We start from the raw sequence: 18,875 nt of genomic DNA on the forward strand, positions 1-18,875 counted from the left end.
TCTTCTAAGTTCCAATGAGTATAGTCCCAGTCTACTCAGTCTAATCCTCTCAACTCCGGAATCAACCTATTGAATCTCCTCTGCACACTCTCCAGTGCCACTACATTGTTTCTCAAGTAAGAAAGCCAAATCTGTACACAGTACTCCAGGTAATTTTTTAAAATTCAATGGTTTTGTGATGCAGGGATCTTTGCCTGCCTTTTGTTTTCCCTTTGCGAGAACATGTTTAGTCTGTAACTGAGTTATCTCCTCTTCGAAGGTCTCGCACTGCTTTACTGTTTTACCTGCCAATCTTTGATTCCAATCCAGCTGGACCAGATTTCTTCTTGGCTAACTGAAATTAGACCTCCAGTGCCTTCACCATAGATTGTGCCGGCGCCTGATCCCTTTCCAAAACGGCTTAAAACTAATTATCACCGTTTCATGGATGTTCTTCCACTGAAGCATCCTCTACTCAACAACTTCATTCGTTTGGCTATGATAGATTGGGAAACATTACTGAAAGGAAGGACAGTGGACAGGCAATGGCAGGCATTCAAGTAACAAATGGGTGAACTCCAAAGTTGTTTATTCCTATTTGGCGCAAGAGTAGAAAGGCAGGGCAGCATGGTGGTGCAATGGTTAGCACTGCTGCCTCACGGTGCCAAGGACCCGAGTTCAATTCAAGCCCCAGGTCACTGGCCGTGTGGAGTTTGCACATTCCCCCCTGGTCTGTGTGGGTCTCACCCCCACAACCCAAAGATGCGCAGGGTAAGTGAATTAGCCCCTTAATTGGAAAAAAAATAATTGGGTACACTAAATTTATTTTAATAAAGAGAAAGGGAACAGTAGCCAAACCATGGCATACAAGGAATATTAGAGATAATATTAGATTCAAAGAAGAGGGATACAAAAAAAACAACCTCAGGATTGGGAACAGTTTAAAATTCAGCAAAGGCAGAAAAGGACATTGATTAAGAAGGGGAAAATACAATATGAAAGTAAGCTCGCAGAGAACATAAAAACAGACTATAAAAGTTTCTGTAAGGGACTTCCGGTTGCGGCTATGACCAGCTAAGTCGCACGTTTGGCTGCTCCTGCGAGGAAGGTGTTTTCGGGCCGATTGGAGGGCCCCTAACGGCGCTGGAACGGCGATTCCCGGTGGGGGAAGGTTCCCAGAGGAGAACCCTGCAAAATTTATGGTCGTCACCCGAAGTGGGGCAGAAAAAAAAGCGGCAGCAGCTCCCCGAAAAAAGCGGGGGAAGAAATCCAAAATGGCGGCCGGCGGCGCACCCGAGGACTGGAGGAAATGGGCGGAGGAGCAGCAGGCCGTTCTCCTGCGCTTCTTCACGGAGCTGAAAGTGGAGCTGCTGGAGTCGATGAACGCGACGACCACCAGGCTGATGGGAGCCCAGGCGACCCAAGAGGCGTCAATTCGGGAGCTGCAGCAGGAGATGGCTGTGAGGGAGGAGGAGGCCACGGTCCTCGTGGGAAAGGTGGAGGTGCACGAGGCACTCCACCTGAAATGGCAAAACCGACTGGAGGAGATGGATACCCGCATGAGGCGGAAAAACCTGAGGATCCTGGGCCTGGCAGAAGGGCTGGAGGGGTCGGACCTCCCGAGGTATGTGGCAGAAATGCTGGGCTCACTGATGGGGGCAGGGGCCGTCCCTTCGCCCCTGGAACTGGAGGAGGCCTACAGAGTAATGGCCAGGAAGCCAAGAGCAAACGAACCCCCGAGGGCGGTGCTGGTTCGGTTCCAGCGATTCAGTGACCGGGAGAGGGTGCTGAGGTGGGCCAAAAGAGAGAGGAGCAGCAAATGGGAGAACTCGACGGTGAGGATCTACCAGGACTGGAGTGCGGAGGTGGCAAAGCGGCGGGCCCGGTTCAACCGGACGAAGGCGGTGCTGCATGCCAAGAGAATCAGATTCGGGATGCTGCAGCCAGCGCGCTTGTGGGTGACCTATAAGGACCAGCACCACTACTTCGAGTCCCCGGAGGAGGCGTGGGCCTTTGTCCAGGAAGAAAAGCTGGACTCGAACTAGAACCAGGGGATACTTGGCGGTCGTTGCCGCTCTGGTACTTTAAGCTGGACACGTGGCTTTCTTTTGGTTGGATTTTCACTTGGCTGTATTTTTGGACCCTTTTTTTTTTCTCTCTACCAGTTTTTTTTCCTTTTTCTGTTATTTATAATGTTATGTTGGGGGGGCGGGGTGGGGGGGGAGTGCCGGGGGTATGTGTTTCTTGTGGGGGTTTTTTTTTTTTTTATCGGTGTGGGATCGGGGACGGGGGTGGAACTGAAGATGGAGGGGTGGGGAGTGGCAGGGCGAAAGCGCGGGCTTTCCTCCGGTTTCCCGCGCACGGGGCAGAGGAGGGAGGAGGGTGGGAGGAAGGGGCGTGGTCAGCAATGGCTCCCTTTCCCACGCTGGAGCGGGGTCAAGGAGGGGTGGTAAGGGGGGGGACGTCCCCCATGCCGGGAGGAGCCGGAGTGTGGCAGGGGCAGCCGGGTCAGCGTAAACCAGCTGACTTACGGAAGTACTATGGAGGGTGCATCGCGGCTAGGAAGGGTCCTAGCCTGGGGGGGGAGGGGGGTGGGGGTGGGGGGGGGGGGAGGGGGGGAAGGGGGGGGCTACCGGGTTGCTGCTGAAAAGGCCAGGGAGGAGAAGTTGAGGACCGGAGGGGTGGGGGGAGGGCACCATCGCCATGGGGAGCGGGTCAGAAGGGGAGGGCTGACTCGGGGCGAGCAGGTGACAGGATATGGCTAGTCGGCAGGGGAGAGGGGCGGGCTGTCCTTCGACCCGGCTGATCACTTGGAATGTGAGGGGGCTGAATGGGCCGGTCAAGAGAACGAGAGTAATCTCGCATTTGAAGGGACTGAAGGCGGATGTAGCAATGCTACAAGAGACCCATTTGAAGGTGGCGGACCAGGTCCGCCTGAGAAGGGGGGTGGGTGGGACAGGTGTTCCACTCAGGACTGGACGCAAAGAACCGGGGGGCGGCGATCCTGGTAGGGAAGAGGGTGCCGTTCGTGGCGGCGGAGGTGGTGGCGGATAAAGAGGGTAGATATGTCATGGTGAAGGGTAGGCTACAGGGGGAGAAAGTGGTGATGGTTAATGTGTATGCCCCGAATTGGGACGACGCTGGCTTTACGAGGCACCTACTGGGCCTCATTCCGGACCTGGAGGCAGGGGGCCTGATCATGGGGGGGGGGGCTTCAACACAGTGCTGGACCCCGTGCTGGACAGATCGAGTTCAAGGACGAGTAGGAGGCCGGCAGCGGCAGAAGTGTTAAAGGGGTTTATGGAGCAGATGGGAGGGGTAGATCCCTGGAGGTTTGGGAGGCCGAGGGCGAGGGAGTATTCCTTTTTCTCCCATGTCCACAGAGTCTATTCTAGAATTGACTTTTTTGTATTGAGCAGGGGACTGATCCCGAAAGTACGGGAAGTGGAGTACTCGGCCATAGCGGTCTCAGACCATGCGCCACACTGGGTAGATTTGGAAATGGGGGAGGCGCGAGACCAGCGTCCGCTGTGGCACCTGGATGTGGGGTTGCTGGCGGATGAGGAGGTGTGTAAGAGGGTCCGGAAGAGCATTGAAAGATATCTGGACACTAATGACACGGGGGAGGTGCAGGTGGGGATGGTCTGGGAGGCCCTGAAGGCGGTGATCCGGGGGGAGCTGATCTCCATACGGGCACATAGGGAAAGGAGGGAGAGACAGGAGAGGGAGAGGCTGGTGGGGGAGCTTTTGGACGTGGATAGGAGATATGCGGAGGCACCAGAGGAGGGGCTGTTGGGGGAACGGCGCAGTTTGCAGGCTAAGTTCGACCTGTTGACCACCAGAAAGGCAGAGACACAGTGGAGAAGGGCGCAGGGCGCGATTTATGAATATGGGGAGAAGGCGAGTAGGATGTTGGCGCATCAGCTCCGCAAGCGGGATGCGGCTAGAGAAATTGGGGGAGTGAGGGAGAGGGGTGGGAACGTAGTGCAGAAGGGGCCAGAAGTAAATGGGGTCTTCAGAGACTTCTATAAGGAGCTGTATCGGTCAGAGCCGCCGACGAGGGGTGGGGGGGATGGAGGGCTTCTTGAACAAATTGAGGTTCCCCAAGGTCCAGAGGAGCTGGTAGAGGGGCTGGGGGCGCCGATAGGGTTAGAGGAGCTAGTCAAGGGGATTGGGCATATGCAGACGGGGAAGGCGCCGGGGCCAGACGGGTTCCCGGTGGAATTTTACAAAAAATATGCGGATTTGGTGGGCCCTGTGCTGGTACGAGCCTTCAACGAGGCATGGGAGGGGGGGGGCTCTGCCCCCGACAATGTCGCAGGCACTGATCTCTCTGATCTTGAAGCGGGACAAGGACCCCGTGCAGTGTGGGTCATATAGGCCTATCTCGCTCCCGAATGTGGACGCCAAGTTGCTGGCAAAGATCCTGGCTACCAGGATAGAGGATTGTGTGCCAGGGGTGATACACGAGGACCAGACGGGTTTTGTGAAAGGGCGGCAGCTTAATACGAACGTGCGGAGACTGCTAAACGTCATCATGATGCCGGCAGTGGAGGGTGAGGCGGAGATAGTGGTGGCATTGGACGCGGAGAAAGCATTTGATAGGGTGGAGTGGAAGTACCTGTGGGAGACGCTGGAACGGTTTGGATTTGGGGAGGGATTTATTAAATGGGTGAAGCTGCTCTATTCGGCCCCGACGGCAAGTGTAGTGACGAATGGTAGGAGATCGGAGTATTTTGGGCTCCACCGGGGGACCAGACAGGGGTGCCCCTTGTCCCCCCTGCTCTTCGCACTGGCAATTGAACCGTTGGCGATGGCACTGAGGGGCTCAGGGGGGTGGAGAGGGCTGACAAGGGGCGGGGAGGAGCACCGGGTATCGCTATACGCGGACGACCTGCTGCTATACGTGGCAGACCCAGAAGGGGGAATGCCGGAGGTGATGGAACTGCTAGCAGAATTTGGGGACTTTTCGGGGTACAAGCTAAACTTGGGCAAGAGTGAGGTATTTGTGATACACCCAGGGGACCAGGAAGAGGGAATCGGGAGACTCCCGTTTAAGAGAGCAGGAAAGAGTTTTAGATATTTAGGGGTGCAGGTGGCAAGGAACTGGGGGACTCTCCACAAGCTGAACTTCTCCAGGCTGGTGGAACAGATGGAGGAGGAATTTAAAAAGGTGGGACATGGTGCCGCTGTCGCTGGCGGGCAGAGTGCAGTCCGTTAAAATGACGGTCCTCCCGAGGTTTTTGTTTTTATTTCAGTGCTTGCCCATCTTCCTCCCTAGGGCCTCTTCAAAAAGGTGACGAGTAGCATCATGAGCTACGTGTGGACGCACGGCACCCCAAGGGTGAGGAGGGTCTTCTTGGAGCGGAGTCGGGATAGTGGAGGGCTGGCATTACCCAATCTTTCGGGGTATTACTGGGCGGCAAATGTATCGATGGTGCGCAAGTGGGATGATGGAAGGGGAGGGGGGCAGCTTGGAAACGAATGGAGAGGGCGTCCTGTGGCAACATAAGCCTGGGGGCCCTAGTAACGGCGCCATGGCCGCTCCCTCCCACGAGGTACACCACGAGCCCGGTGGTGGCGGCCACCCTCAAGATCTGGGGGCAGTGGAGGCGACACAGGGGGGAAGTGGGAGGTCTGATGGAGGCACCGTTAAGAGGGAACCATAGATTCATCCCGGGGAATATGGACGGGGGATTTCAGAGCTGGCACAGGGTGGGCATCAGGCAGCTGAAGGATCTGTTTGTAGATGGGAGGTTTGCGAGCCTGAGAGAGCTGGAGGAGAAATTCGGGCTCCCCCCGGGAAACATGTTTAGACATTTGCAGGTGAAGACATTTGCTAGACGCCAGGTGGAAGGGTTTCCCTTGCTCCCCAGTAGGGGGGCGAGTGATAGGGTGCTCTCGGGGGTCTGGGTCGGAGGGGGGAGGATATCGGACATCTACAAAGTAATGCAGGAGGCGGAGGAGGCATCAGTAGAGGAGCTGAAAGCCAAGTGGGAGGGGGAGCTGGGAGAACAGATAGAGGATGGGACATGGGCTGATGCCCTGGAGAGGGTTAATTCTTCCTCCTCGTGTGCGAGGCTTAGCCTCATTCAATTTAAGGTGCTACATAGAGCCCATATGACGGGGACAAGGATGAGTCGGTTCTTTGGGGGTGAGGACAGATGTGTCAGGTGTTCGGGAAGTCCAGCGAACCATGTCCATATGTTTTGGGCATGTCCGGCACTGGAGGAGTTCTGGAAGGGAGTGGCAAGGACGGTGTCGAGGGTGGTGGGATCCAGGGTCAAACCAGGATGGGGACTTGCGATCTTTGGGGTTGGGGTGGAGCCGGGGGTGCAGGAGGCGAGAGAGGCCGGAGTACTGGCCTTTGCGTCCCTAGTTGCTCGAAGAAGGATACTAATACAGTGGAAGGACGCGAGGCCTCCAAGCGTGGAAACTTGGATTAATGACATGGCAAGCTTTATTCAGTTGGAAAGGGTCAAATTCGCCCTGAGAGGGTCGGTACAAGGGTTCTTCAGGCGGTGGCAGCCTTTCCTCGACTTTTTGGCTCAGAGATAGGGTACAGAGGTCGTAGCAGCAGCAACCCGGGGGGGAGGGGGGGGGGGGTGGCAACAACGGTTGTGGTGGGTTATTTACGGTTGAAATGCGGGCAAATTTGCTCGCAGTTCATGTTTGATGTTGATTGTTGCTTTGTTTGTTTTTGGGGGAGGGGGGGAGGGACAACGCGTGCGCGAGTTCGGGCGGGGGGGATATTTGTTAAGAGGGAACATTTTGTAATATTTTAGAGTTAGTTGGGGTAAATATCTTCATGTAAAAAATTCTTTCAATAAAAATTACTTTTAAAAAAAAAAAAGTTTCTGTAAGTATGTAAAGTGAAAAAGATTGATAAAAACAAATGTAGGCCCCTTACAGTCAGAAACGGGGGAATTCATTTTTTTTTTAAAAAGATATTTTATTACAAACGTAAACAGTAATAACAAAACCGCATTCAAACAAAAGTTAACACTTTTTATGTTTTCCCTTTAAATTCCTTCCCTCCCCATTCCTACCCCCCACCACGACGAATAGCTCCTCAAATATCTTCATGAACGGCCTCCAACGTACCTTAGAAGCCCTCTTACAACAAACTTAAACTTTTCCAACGGGAGAAACTCGTACAAGTCTCCGAGCTAGGCCGCAACCCCTGGTGACGTATCTGACCTCCACTTCAAAAGAAGCACAGTAGCACAAGTGGATAGCACTGTGGCTTCACAGCGCCACGGTCCCAGGTTCGATTCCCCGCTGGGTCACTGTCTGTGCGGAGTCTACACGTTCTCCCCGTGTCTACGTGGGTTTCCTCCGGGTGCTCCGGTTTCCTCCCAGTCCAAAGACGTGCAGGTTAGGTGGATTGGCCATGATAAATTGCCCTTATAGACCAAAAGGTTAGATGGGGTTATTGGATTATGGGGATAGGGTGGAAGTGAGGGCTTAAGTGGGTCAGTGCAGACTCAATGGGCCGAATGGTCTCCTTCTGCACTATGTTTTATGTTCTAATCCATTGCCGGGCAATCCGAGAGGCGAAGGCTGCGACATCGCTCCCGGGAGACCTTGTGGATGTGGTTTGTTTAGACTTTCAGAAGGCTTTCAACAAGGATTCAGTAAACAGTAATAACAAAACCGCATTCAAACAAAAGTTAACACTTTTTATGTTTTCCCTTTAAATTCCTTCCCTCCCCATTCCTACCCCCCACCACGACGAATAGCTCCTCAAATATCTTCATGAACGGCCTCCAACGTACCTTAGAAGCCCTCTTCTGATTACTTTATAAATTTAAAGTGCACGGGATTGTGGGTTGTGTCTTGTGATGGAAAGAAAGCTGGTTCGCAGACAGGAAGCAAAAAGTTGGGGAAAAAGTGGGTATTTTTTTCGATTCGCAGGCAGTGACAATCGGGGTACCTCAGGGACCTGTGCTAGGCCCCCAGCTGTGCATATTATATATCAATGATTTGGATGTGGGAAATAAATGTAGTATTTCCAAATTTGCAGGTGATACAAAGTTGGGTGGGAGGGTGAACTGTGAGGAGGATGCACAGATGCTTCAGCAGGATTTAGCCAGAGTGAGTGGGTATATGCATGGCAGATGTACTTTGATGTGGATAAATGTGCAGTTATCCACTTCAGTAGCAAAAATAGGAAGGTAGATTATTAGGTGAATGAGTGTAAATTGAGAGAGGTTATACTCTGCGAGATCTTTGTATCCTCATGCATCAGTCGTTGAAAGTAAGGAAGCAGGTACAGCAGGCAGTAAAGAGGCCAAATGGTATGTTGGCCTTCGTAGCGAGAGGATTTGAGTATCAGAATAAGGATGTTGTACTGCAGTTGAATAGGGTATTGGTTAAGGCCACACCTGGAGTATTGTGTGCAGTTTTGGTGTCATAGAACAACAAAGGAACAAAGAAAAGTACAGCACAGGAACAGGCCCTTCGGCCCTCCAAGCCCGTGCCGACCATGCTGACCGACTAAACTACAATCTTCTACACTTCCTGGGTCCGTATCCCTCTAATCCCATCCTATTCATGTATTTGTCAAGATGCCCCTTAAATGTCACTATCGCCCCTGCTTCCACAACCTCCTCCGGCAGCGAGTTCCAGGCACCCACTATCCTGTGTGTAAAAAACTTGCCTCTTACATCTACACTAAACCTTGCCCCTCGCACCTTAAACCTATGCCCCCTAGTAATTGACCCCTCTACCCTGGGGAAAAGCCTCTGACTATCCACTCTGTCTATGCCCCTCATAATTATCTGTCGTTGTCTGAGGATGAATGTTCTTGCTATAGAGGGAGTGCAGCAAAGGTTTACCAGGCTGATTCCTGGGATGGTGGGACTGTCATATGAGGAGAGATGAAATCAGTTAGGATTATATTCATCGGAGTTAGTTTGAGGATGAGGGGTAAACCTTTTAGAACTGAGATGAGACGAGGAGAAATTTCTTCACCTAGAGACTGGTGAATCTGTAAAATTCACTACTACAAAAAGTAGTTGAGGTGAAAACATTGTAAAATTTCATGAAACTCTTGGGGCTAAAGGGATCAAGGGATATGGAGTGAAGACTGGATCAGGGTATTGAACTCAATGATCAGCCATAACGAAAGGCGGAACAGGCTCGAAGAGCCAATTAGCCTCCTCCTGCTTCTATTTTCTTTGTGTGTTTCTATGTATTCGCCAAAACCAGGTCCTTCACTGCATTCGAAACATAGTGGTCAAGAAGATTCTTCTGCATGCACTTTGAAATTCCCTTCCTTTACATTGTTTTTCTACATTAGGATAATTGAAACCCCATTATCTTTTTTTTTTAATATTTTATTGAAGGCATTTTCAATATATCATAGAATTTACAGTGCAGAATGAGGCCACTCGGCCCATCAAGTCCATTACAGGCAGCAAGGTAACACAGTGGTCAGCAGAGTTGCATCACAGCTCCAGGGTCCCAGATTCGATTCCCGGCTTGGGTCACTCTCTGTGCGGAGTCTGCACATTCTCCTGGTGTCTGCGTGGGTTTCATCCCACAGGCCAAAGATGTACAGGTTTGGTGGATTAGCCATGCTAAATTGCCCGTGTCTAAAAAAGGTTAGGTGAGTTTACTGGGTTACGGGGATAGGATGAAGACTTAAGTAGGGTGCTCTTTCCAAGGGCCGGTGCAGATTCGAGGGCCGAATGGCATTCTTCTGCACTGTAAATTCTATGATTCTATGGTAAGTCTGCACCAGTCCTTAGAAAGAGCACCCTACTTAAGCCCACACCTCCACTCTCACAAATTCCTTCTCTCATAAACTAACTCGCCTTCTCTGGCATGTCAAAATCCAACTCTTGATTCTGGTGAGTGACCCACAGACAAGCATGATGCACCCCAAACCTCACTCCTTCATTGTAGAGGACCGCCTTGATCCGACTGAAACCAGCCCGCCTCTTGGCCAACTCCGTACCCAAGGCATGGTTTTCTTTGCCCACCTCAGTATCTTCTAGTCGAGAAAGCGATGCAGACACATCGCCATCATCCTCGGCAGCTCTCTTCCCCCCCCCCCCCCCCCCCCCCCCCCCTTCGGCCTCCTCAACACCCTTTGTACTCGATCCACCTCGGGAGGACAGTCCCCCACCAACTTCTCGAACATGTCTGCCACATACTCTGTTCCTGCGTTCCCTCAATCCCTTCAGGCTGCCCCACAAACCATAGATTATGTCTCCTGGAACGATTCTCCAGGTCCTCCACCTCTTCTGGCTCTGTGTCAGGAGCACCATATCTGCCTCCAACGAGGCCAGCCGGTCCTCATGCTCTCCCGCCCCCATCTCTACATTCTGGAGCCCAGACCCTGAACCTCCAGCCTCTGAACCACTTTCAATAGCCGCACTAAGCAGCTCCACCACCTTCCTCGGAGGCTTCCCTCCTCTGCTGCTGGAACTTAGCATTCAAAAGGTCCACCAGTTGCTCAGTAGACCACAATGCCACCCCAGAACCCACCGCTATCTTTTCCTCTAACGCATCTCAAATAGTCTCTCAGCCAGGCTGCTGCCTCTTACTCATTACACTCCATGTCTGGTAAGCCTTTAACTAACCTCACCAATGGAGCACGGCTATTTCTCAGTGGTCTTGCACCTCACACCAGCAAACATCTCTTAAATTGGGTGAAAAGCAATTCTACCTCTAACGGGAGCCACCAAATGTGCGATCACTCACTCCATGACCACCATCAGAGGTCGACGCCCCTGTTATCACCACTTTACTACTTTCACATCTTTTGGACATCAGCTTTGGCCTTTCCACTATGGTCGTCCACAGTATACACCAGTTCCTTGTGCTCATTTTAGTTTTTAGTTTTTTTTGGGGGGGGGGGGGGGGGGGGTCCAGAGTTTGTACGGTGTATCCAGGAAGGTTTCTTGATGCAATATATTGATAGTCCAATTAGGGAAAGGACAGTACTGGACCTGGTATTGGGGAATGAGCCTGGACAGGTGGTTTAAATTTCAGATGGGGAACATTTTGTGAGTAGTGACCACAAGTCTGTAAGTTTGAAGGTACTTTTGGATAGGGATGAGGGTAACCCTCGCGTTAAGGTGCTAAACTAGGGAAAGGCAAATTACGATAACTTTAGACAGGAATTGAAGAATTCGGATTGGGTCCGGCTGTTGGATGGTAAATCAACATCGGATATGCGGAAGTCTTTCAAGTGACAGTTAATTAGGATTCAGGAAAGTTACGGTCCTGAGAGAACAAAGGTTAAGTATGGGAAGTTTAGGGAGCCTTAGTTAACGAGGGATATTGTCAAAAAGAAAAAGGAGCTTTTGTACGGTCTAGAAGAATGGGGACAGTCGAAACCCTTGAGGAGTATAAAGAAAGTAGGAAGGTACTTAAGCGGGAAATTAGGAGGGCTGGGAGGGGTCATGAAAAGTCCTTGGCAAATAGGATTTAGGTGAAGCCCAAAGCTTTTTATTCATATGTAAAAAGCAAGAGGGATGCCAGGGAAAGGATTGGACCACTTGAGGACAGTGGGGGGAATCTATGTGTTGAGCCAGAGGAAATGGGTGAGGTACTAAATTGGTACTTTGCATCAGTGTTCACCAAAGAAAGGGACTTTGCGGAAGTTGATTCTTGGGTAGGGTGTGTGGACAGTCTGGATCATGTTAACATCGCAAAGGAGGAGATACTGGGACTTTTAAAAGATATTATGGCAGCTAAGTCTCCTGAGCCAGATGGGATTTACCCCAGAATACTGAGGGAAGCAAGGGAGGAAATTGCTGGGGCCTTGCCTGACATCTCTACATCCTCATTGGCTACAGGTGAGATCCCAGAGGACTGGAGAATAGCTAATGTGGTACTGCTATTTAAGAAAGGTAGCAGGGATAATCCTGGTAACTATAGGCTGTTGAACCTCACGTCGGTAGTAGGTAAATTATTGGGAGAGAATTCTCAGGAACAGGATTTTTAGAAACAAATGCACTCATTAGCGATAGACAGCATGGTTTTGTGAAGGGGAGTTCATGCCTCACTAACTTGATCAAATAATTTTGAGGAGGTGACAAAGGTGATTGAAATGGCAAGGGCAGTGGATGCTGTTTACATGGACCTCAGTAAAGCCATTGACAAGGTGCCTCATGGCAGAAAGTTGAAGTCACACGGGATCAGAGGGGAGGTGGTAAGATGGATACAGAACTGGCTCGGTCACAGAAGGCAAAGGGTAGCAGTAGAAGGATGTTTTTCTGAAAGGAATGTTGTGTCCCACAGGGATCGGTGCTGGGGCCTCTGTTGTTTGTAGTGTACAGAAATGATTTGGAGGAAAATGTAGTTGGTCTGATTAGTAAGTTTGTGGATTACACCAAGATTGGTGAGTGGCAGATGGTGTAGAGGATTGTCAGAGGATAGAGCAGGACATAGATAGGTTGGAGACTTGGGCAGAGAAATGGCAAATGGAGTTAAATCCGCACAAATGTGAGGTAATGCATGTTGGTAGGTCTAACATAGAGGGGAAACCGTAAATGGCAAAACTCTTAGGAATATAGAAAGTCGATCAATTCAGGGGTTCGCCCAGAGATGGCAACCGTTCATCGATTTCTTCAAGGAAAATTGAACGTCAGCAGTTGGGGGAGGGGGGAGTGGAAATAGGAGGCATGGCAATGTTAGATAAGGACAGGGAACTTAGTATATGGGTAATTAAGGAAGAGGGCAGAGGTAGTAGGGGTTGTTTTTTTATTTAGGTGTTTTCGGGTGTGGGCCCACGCGGTTGTTTGAGAAATATTAATGTGTTAAACTGTGAAAATTACAAATGCTTCAATAAAATATTTTCTAAAAAAAGGAATATAGAAAGTCAGAAAGATCTGGGCATGCAAGTCCACAGATCTTTGAAAGTGACAGCACAAGTGGACAAGGTAGTCAAGAAAGTATATGGAATTCTTGCCTTCATTGGACGGGCCTAGAGTATAAAAACTGGCAAATCAAGCTACAGTTGTATAGAAGCTTGGTACAGCCGTACTTGGAATATTGCGCACAATTCTGGTCTCAAAATACCAGAAGGATGTGGATGCCTTGGAGAGGGTGCAGAGAGGGTTTACCAGGATGTTGCCAGGTCTGGAGGGTGTTAGCTATGTGGAGAGGCTGAATAGGCTTGCACTGTTTTCATTAGAATGACAGAGGTTGAGGGGTGACCTGATAGAGGTCTACATGATTATGAGGGGAATGAATAGATTGGATGGGCAGGCACTCTTTCCCAGGGTGGAGGTGACAGTCACCAGGGGGCATCGGTTTCAGGTTCGTGGGGCAAAGTTTAGAGATGTGCGAGGCAGGCTTTTTACGCATAGGGTGGTGAGTGCCTGGAGCGCGTTGCTAGGGGAGGTTGCGGAAGCAGATGCATTAACGGCATTCAAAAGGCATCCTGACAAACACATGGATAGCATCGGTATAGAGGGATACGGCACAAGGAGGTGCTGAGGGTTTTGGCAAAGGTTGGTATCATGACCTGTACAGGCTTGAAGGGCTGAAGGGCCCTTCCTGTGCTGTACTATTCTTTGTTCCATATATCACCATTGTCCTTCTAGATGGTGAAGATGCTGTCTGAGCAGTCTTTGTGAGTTGCTGCAGTTTAACTTGTAGATAGTAGGGTGGCACGGTGATGCACTGCTGCCTCATAACGCCAAGGATCTGGATTCAATGCCGGCCCAGGGTCACTGTCCATCTGGAGTTTGCACATTCTCCCCGAGTCTGTGTGCGTCTCACCCCCACAACCCAAAGATGTGCAAGGTAGGTGGGTTGGCCATGCTAAATTGCTCCTTAATTGAAATAAAATGAATTGGGTACTCAATTTATATTAAATATATATATTTTGTAGATGATACACACTGCTGCCACTGCGTTGGCAGTGGATGGAGAACATTTAAGGAGGATTTGGTGAAAATCAAACGGACTGCTTTGTTCTGGATGGTGTCAAGCTTCTGGAGTATCGTTGGAGCTGCCTTCATCCAGGCAAGTGGGAGAATATTCCATCATACTGGTGATTTGTGCCCTGTAGATGGTATATTTAGTTCATAATTTATTTGTTTTACAATACAACTTTTGGTTCTAGGATTTAAATTTTAACTGTGAAAACTGGGGTATCTGGTGGAGCACTTTGTGATAATCCTCATGTAAATGCAATTCAAATAAACCTAGGAGTCAATTACACTTAAACTGTTTGGGCGATGTTGACTAGAGGTTAAGAGCTATATAGGTACAGTCATAGAACAGCATATGAAGAAACTTAAACCATGGATAACCAATCAGTGGGCCTTTTAGTAGAGATATGTCTGCAATCCTTGCAGCAAGGGCAGCTTAGAGAGATGTTTTGGTAGTTAGTTTTAAAATAATTTGTAAACCCTAAAGGATTGTAAAAAACATTCATTCTTCCTCAAAACATGTTATAGGAGATAATTAACTCAAAGGATTATTTGAGGACATCCCAGAGCATGCCAAGTTGTCATGGACGCAAATAGAATTTAGGGTGTTTGCTGAGTTTTTGTAGTTGCAGATTAGAATCATTGTGTGGTGCAGCTTACTGAGAGAAGACAACAAAGTAAATGAGTTAGTTAGGCCTGCACTGAAAGAAAAGGCTAGCTTCATCATTCACTAGATGCATGTCGGGCTTAATCTCAGTTTGGATTACATGAAGAAGCTGGAAGACTGCCCAGTTTGAAGCTAGTGGAAAAGTTCTGGAATGGTGAGACAGGCATATGAGGATTATACTCATTGGAGTTTAGGAGAGTGAGGGGGGATCTCATAGAACTTATAAAATTCTAATAGGATTAGACAGGGTAGATGCAGAAAGAATGTTCCCGGTGATGGGGGAGTCCAGAACTAGGGGTCATAGTTAGAGGATAAGGGATAAACCTTTTTAGGACTGAGGTGAGAAGAAATTTCTTCACCCAGAGAGTGGTGAATCTGTGGAATTCACTACCACAGAAAGTAGTTGAGGCCAAAACATTGTGTAATTTCAAGAAGTAATTAGGTATAGCTCTTGGGGCTGGAGGGATCAAGGGACATGAGGGGGAAGACGGGATCAGGGTATTGAACTCGATGATCATATTATATGACGGGGCAGGCTCAAAGGGCTGAATGGCCTCCACCTGCTTCTATTTTCTATATTTCCCCCCAAAATTGATGTAAAATAATCAACATGACACCGAAAAAGATGTAACCTGCCATCTTGAAGGTTTGTGGACTTAGAACTTCAGATTATGACTTTCAGGATCCTTTTGCAATTGGAAATGTGTTCCAGTGCCCAGTCCAACTGCAAGCACATTATTACACTGAGGCAGAAAAATATTCATGAAAAATTCAAACAGCAAATTCCAATCCTTGTAACTGAAATAAAGGTTCTAAAAACAGACTGAAATATTCGTTTGACAGGTTCGTTGGTGAGTTTAAATAAAATGTAACTGATGCACAACAGGTTAGATCCTCTGTCTCTTTGTTGGCTAGGAACAGTAGTTAGGATCAGCAACCTTGGATTACAGATGTGAAGAATAGATAAATTCTTGGAATTTCCATTCATCACTATGCAGTGATCCATGTGAACTTGTGAAGTTCAGCTTTAGCTCTAAATGACATCCTGTGTGAGACAAAGGTAAGTTTTCACTCCACTTTATCGACCAATATGCAGTTTATTCACACTGGGTGGGATTGCTCTCATCTGATTCAGAGAATCAGCCGCAATAGCTTCTCTTCCTGCTCCTGCACCTTTACCCCAAAGATCTATCCTTGGCTCCCTCTATTTCTCATCTAATGCTGTCCTCTGTGAAATCATCCAAAAACTGCATTAGTTTTCACAAGTATGCCAATAGCACTGAGCTCTACCCCACATCCACCTTTCTTGATACGTTCACTGTTGCTAAACTATCAGTTTGAGTGACATAGTGCTGGATGAGTTGAAATTTCCTCCAACACTGGGAAGACTGAAGCCATCGTCTTCCGTCCTTGCTATGAACTCCATTCTTCGGCTACCAACCCCATTCCTTTCCCTGGCAACTGGCCAAGGCTAAACCAGAGAGCTCACAACCTGAGCTCATGGTTGATCTTAAGATGAGTATCCCACAGCATATTTGTACCACCACGAAGATCATCTATGTATTTCCACCTCCCTATCATCTGACTTCACCCCTCCCTCAGCTCATTTGCTGCTGACACCCTCATTCACGCCTTTGTTATCTCTAGACACAACTACAGTATTCCAATGCACTCCTTTGTGGGTCTCATATTTCACCCTCTGTAAACCAAGCATCTGCTGCCCATAGCCTTACTCACACCAAATCTGATTATCCCTGTGTTGTCTGGCCTACATTGGCGCCCAGTAAACAACACTTCGATTTTAAAATTCTCTTCATTGTTTTCAAATTCCTCCAAGGCCTTGCAATTTGCCATCTCTAATCTTCTCCAGTTCCGCAACCCTCGTATCTAATTCCGACCTCCTAAGAAATCCCGGTTTTAATGGTTCCACAATGGGGCATTGTGCCTTCAGCTGCCTGGACCCAAATTTCAGGAATTCCCTTCTTAAATCACTCCGCGTCTCTTTCCTCCTTTAAGTCACCTGATAAAACTACTTCTTTGGCCAAGCTTTCAGCTATCTGCTCTAACTGTGTGTTATGTGGCTCAGTGTCCAATTTTGATTCATAAAACTCCTGCACTTTATGATGCAATTGGTGCTGTATACATGCAAGTTATTATTGTTTTTGATCCCCTTCTCCTTGCATCATCAGAACTTCCATTCAGCCCCATTCAATTAGATCGTAGCTGATCTGCCCTTGAACCCATTTACTTGCCTTTAACCTATAATTCAAATGAGCTTTCACGCGGTAAAGAGACAGCAGCTTCAGGGAGAGATAACGGAATGTACATAATTCTCCATTTCAAAAGGAAACAAAGAGACAATTTATTCAACAGCTATAATTTTCAGGCAGATTTAATTCCTGGAACAGCCACAATACTGCCCATTCAAAATCTGTAATGGGTAAATGCAACATTTTGCCCTGAAGTTTCTATATGTTTTTTAACAAACTCCTGAAAACATTTAACAGAGACACAATCACTGTGCCTTATTGATCACAATCCCCATTAAAACATCCTAATCCATCTCCAATATGAAAGTTTCTTCTCTTGTACTTAAATACAATCATCTGAACTCCTCTAGAAGTTCAAAAGCAAACAGCTCCCACTGTTCAGCTCCCTCATTCGTGTTCTCCTGCTGTTTTTCTGCAATCCAAGCTCTGTGTTTCCTGTTCAGTATTTGATTCCATTCTCCTGTTCAGGAGCAGCATGAACGGCCATGGCATTTGCTATCACCCACAGTGCCCACCAGTTTCACCCAATGAGAATCATAACTGGTCAGTCGCTGTCTTTGAAGGTTCATGGCAGGCAGCCTCCCACGCACACTCTCCGCATATTTTAGGTCCATCATTTCTTTGTTTTTTGCAAAATTCTTTATTTGGGGAGTGTGTGAAAGAGAGAGAATGGGGGTGGGGGGTGAACAAGCAAAAGATCTGGCCTCAAATCATTCCAACAGATGTAAAAACAGGGATTAGGATTTCATCAAGCAGACCAGAAGCTAAACCCAGCCAACCAGAACATTCCTCCTCATCAGCACAACAGCAGCAGTTTTAAAAGATAAAGCCACCAAAGAACGTCTGCAAGATCATTCGCCAAGCTCAGAATCATGAATTAAAAGGCACGGAATTCAGCATCTAACCGCAGTCAGAGATGTAAAAACACACACACACACACACACACACACACACGTCAAAATAGCTGCAAGAGAATGTGAGACAGGTACTGGATGGAGAGGACAAGGCACAAGAGTGAGAGGCAGTGATTGAATACTGAGCACAAATGTGGCAGCGGCTCGTGGAGGTACAACAGGTCAGGGAAGCGGGAAGACCCCCAGCCCGACGTCGGATACACAGCAAACAGCGGGGAAACGGCCGAGGGCAACGGCGAGCTTGCCTCAGCCTGCGAAGAGGCAGCGGACTGAAGCCCCGGCTCGGCCTGCCCGGGGTGGGGGAACCGAGCCGAGACCCCCCTCTCCCTCCTCTCACACCCAGACCCCCGAGCAGGCGGGGCGGGGCCTCTCCCCGGCATCGCCTCCTCTCACCTGGATGTAGTTGCTCTCGCAGTATTCGGCCACCCGGTCCAGGTTGTGGTAACTGTCCAACAGCGCACGGCGGCCCGCGGGGATCTCCTCCTCCAGCAGCATCTGCAGCTCCGCCATCTTGCCCACATCTTCCGACTCTGGGGTTGCGGAACCGGAAACCGGAGACCAGGGGGAGGGGGCTGGACCACTTCCGGACAGCCAGCCCCCCCCCCCCCGGCAACTGGCATCCCTTCCCTAGCAACCAGCATCCCCCCAGCAACTGGCACTCACTAGCAACCAGCATCGCCCCCTAGCAACCAACACCTCCTCCAGCAACCAGCACCTCCTCCAGCAACCAGCATATCGCCCAGCAACCGGTATCCCCCTAAGCAACTGACATCCCCTAGCAACTGACATCCCCTAGCAACTGACATCCCCATAGCAACCAACATCTTCCCCCGTAACTACACCCTAGCTACTAGCAACCAGCAATTACTCCAGCAATCGTAGTCCCCCCGCCCCAGCAACCTGCACTCATCGTCGCAACCATTCCCCAGCAACTAGACACAACCCAGCAAACAGTACTCACCCCTACAACAATCATCCCCCGACAAACCCGCAGCACCCTGGCAACCAGCACAAAACCCAACAAGCTATATTCACCATAACAATCATAATTCCCGCTAGCAACCAACATGCCCAAAAAACCATTGCTCACCTGAGCAACCTATACCAGCATAAACCCTGACAATAGTCACACACTCCAGGAACCAAG

General features: G+C 49.3%; 1 protein-coding gene across 10 annotated transcripts in view; it reads right to left on the reverse strand.

Moving 5' to 3' along the window:
• The window catches only part of LOC119960046 (abl interactor 2), a 220,066-nt gene extending 201,771 nt beyond the window's left edge, over positions 1–18,295 (reverse strand). For 2 of the 10 annotated variants that reach the window (XM_038787944.1, XM_038787956.1), the window contains exon 1: positions 18,122–18,295. In XM_038787944.1, the coding sequence (XP_038643872.1) occupies positions 18,122–18,238 (117 nt within the window). In that variant the 5' untranslated portion in view covers positions 18,239–18,295. The remainder of the gene's footprint in view (positions 1–18,121) is intronic. The other 8 variants (XM_038787948.1, XM_038787943.1, XM_038787962.1 and 5 more) reach the window with 5 other exon arrangements.
• Between the last annotated feature and the right edge of the window lie 580 nt (positions 18,296–18,875).

Source organism: Scyliorhinus canicula, chromosome 2 (genome assembly GCF_902713615.1).
Source record: "Scyliorhinus canicula chromosome 2, sScyCan1.1, whole genome shotgun sequence".
NCBI classification, from domain to species: domain Eukaryota; kingdom Metazoa; phylum Chordata; class Chondrichthyes; order Carcharhiniformes; family Scyliorhinidae; genus Scyliorhinus; species Scyliorhinus canicula.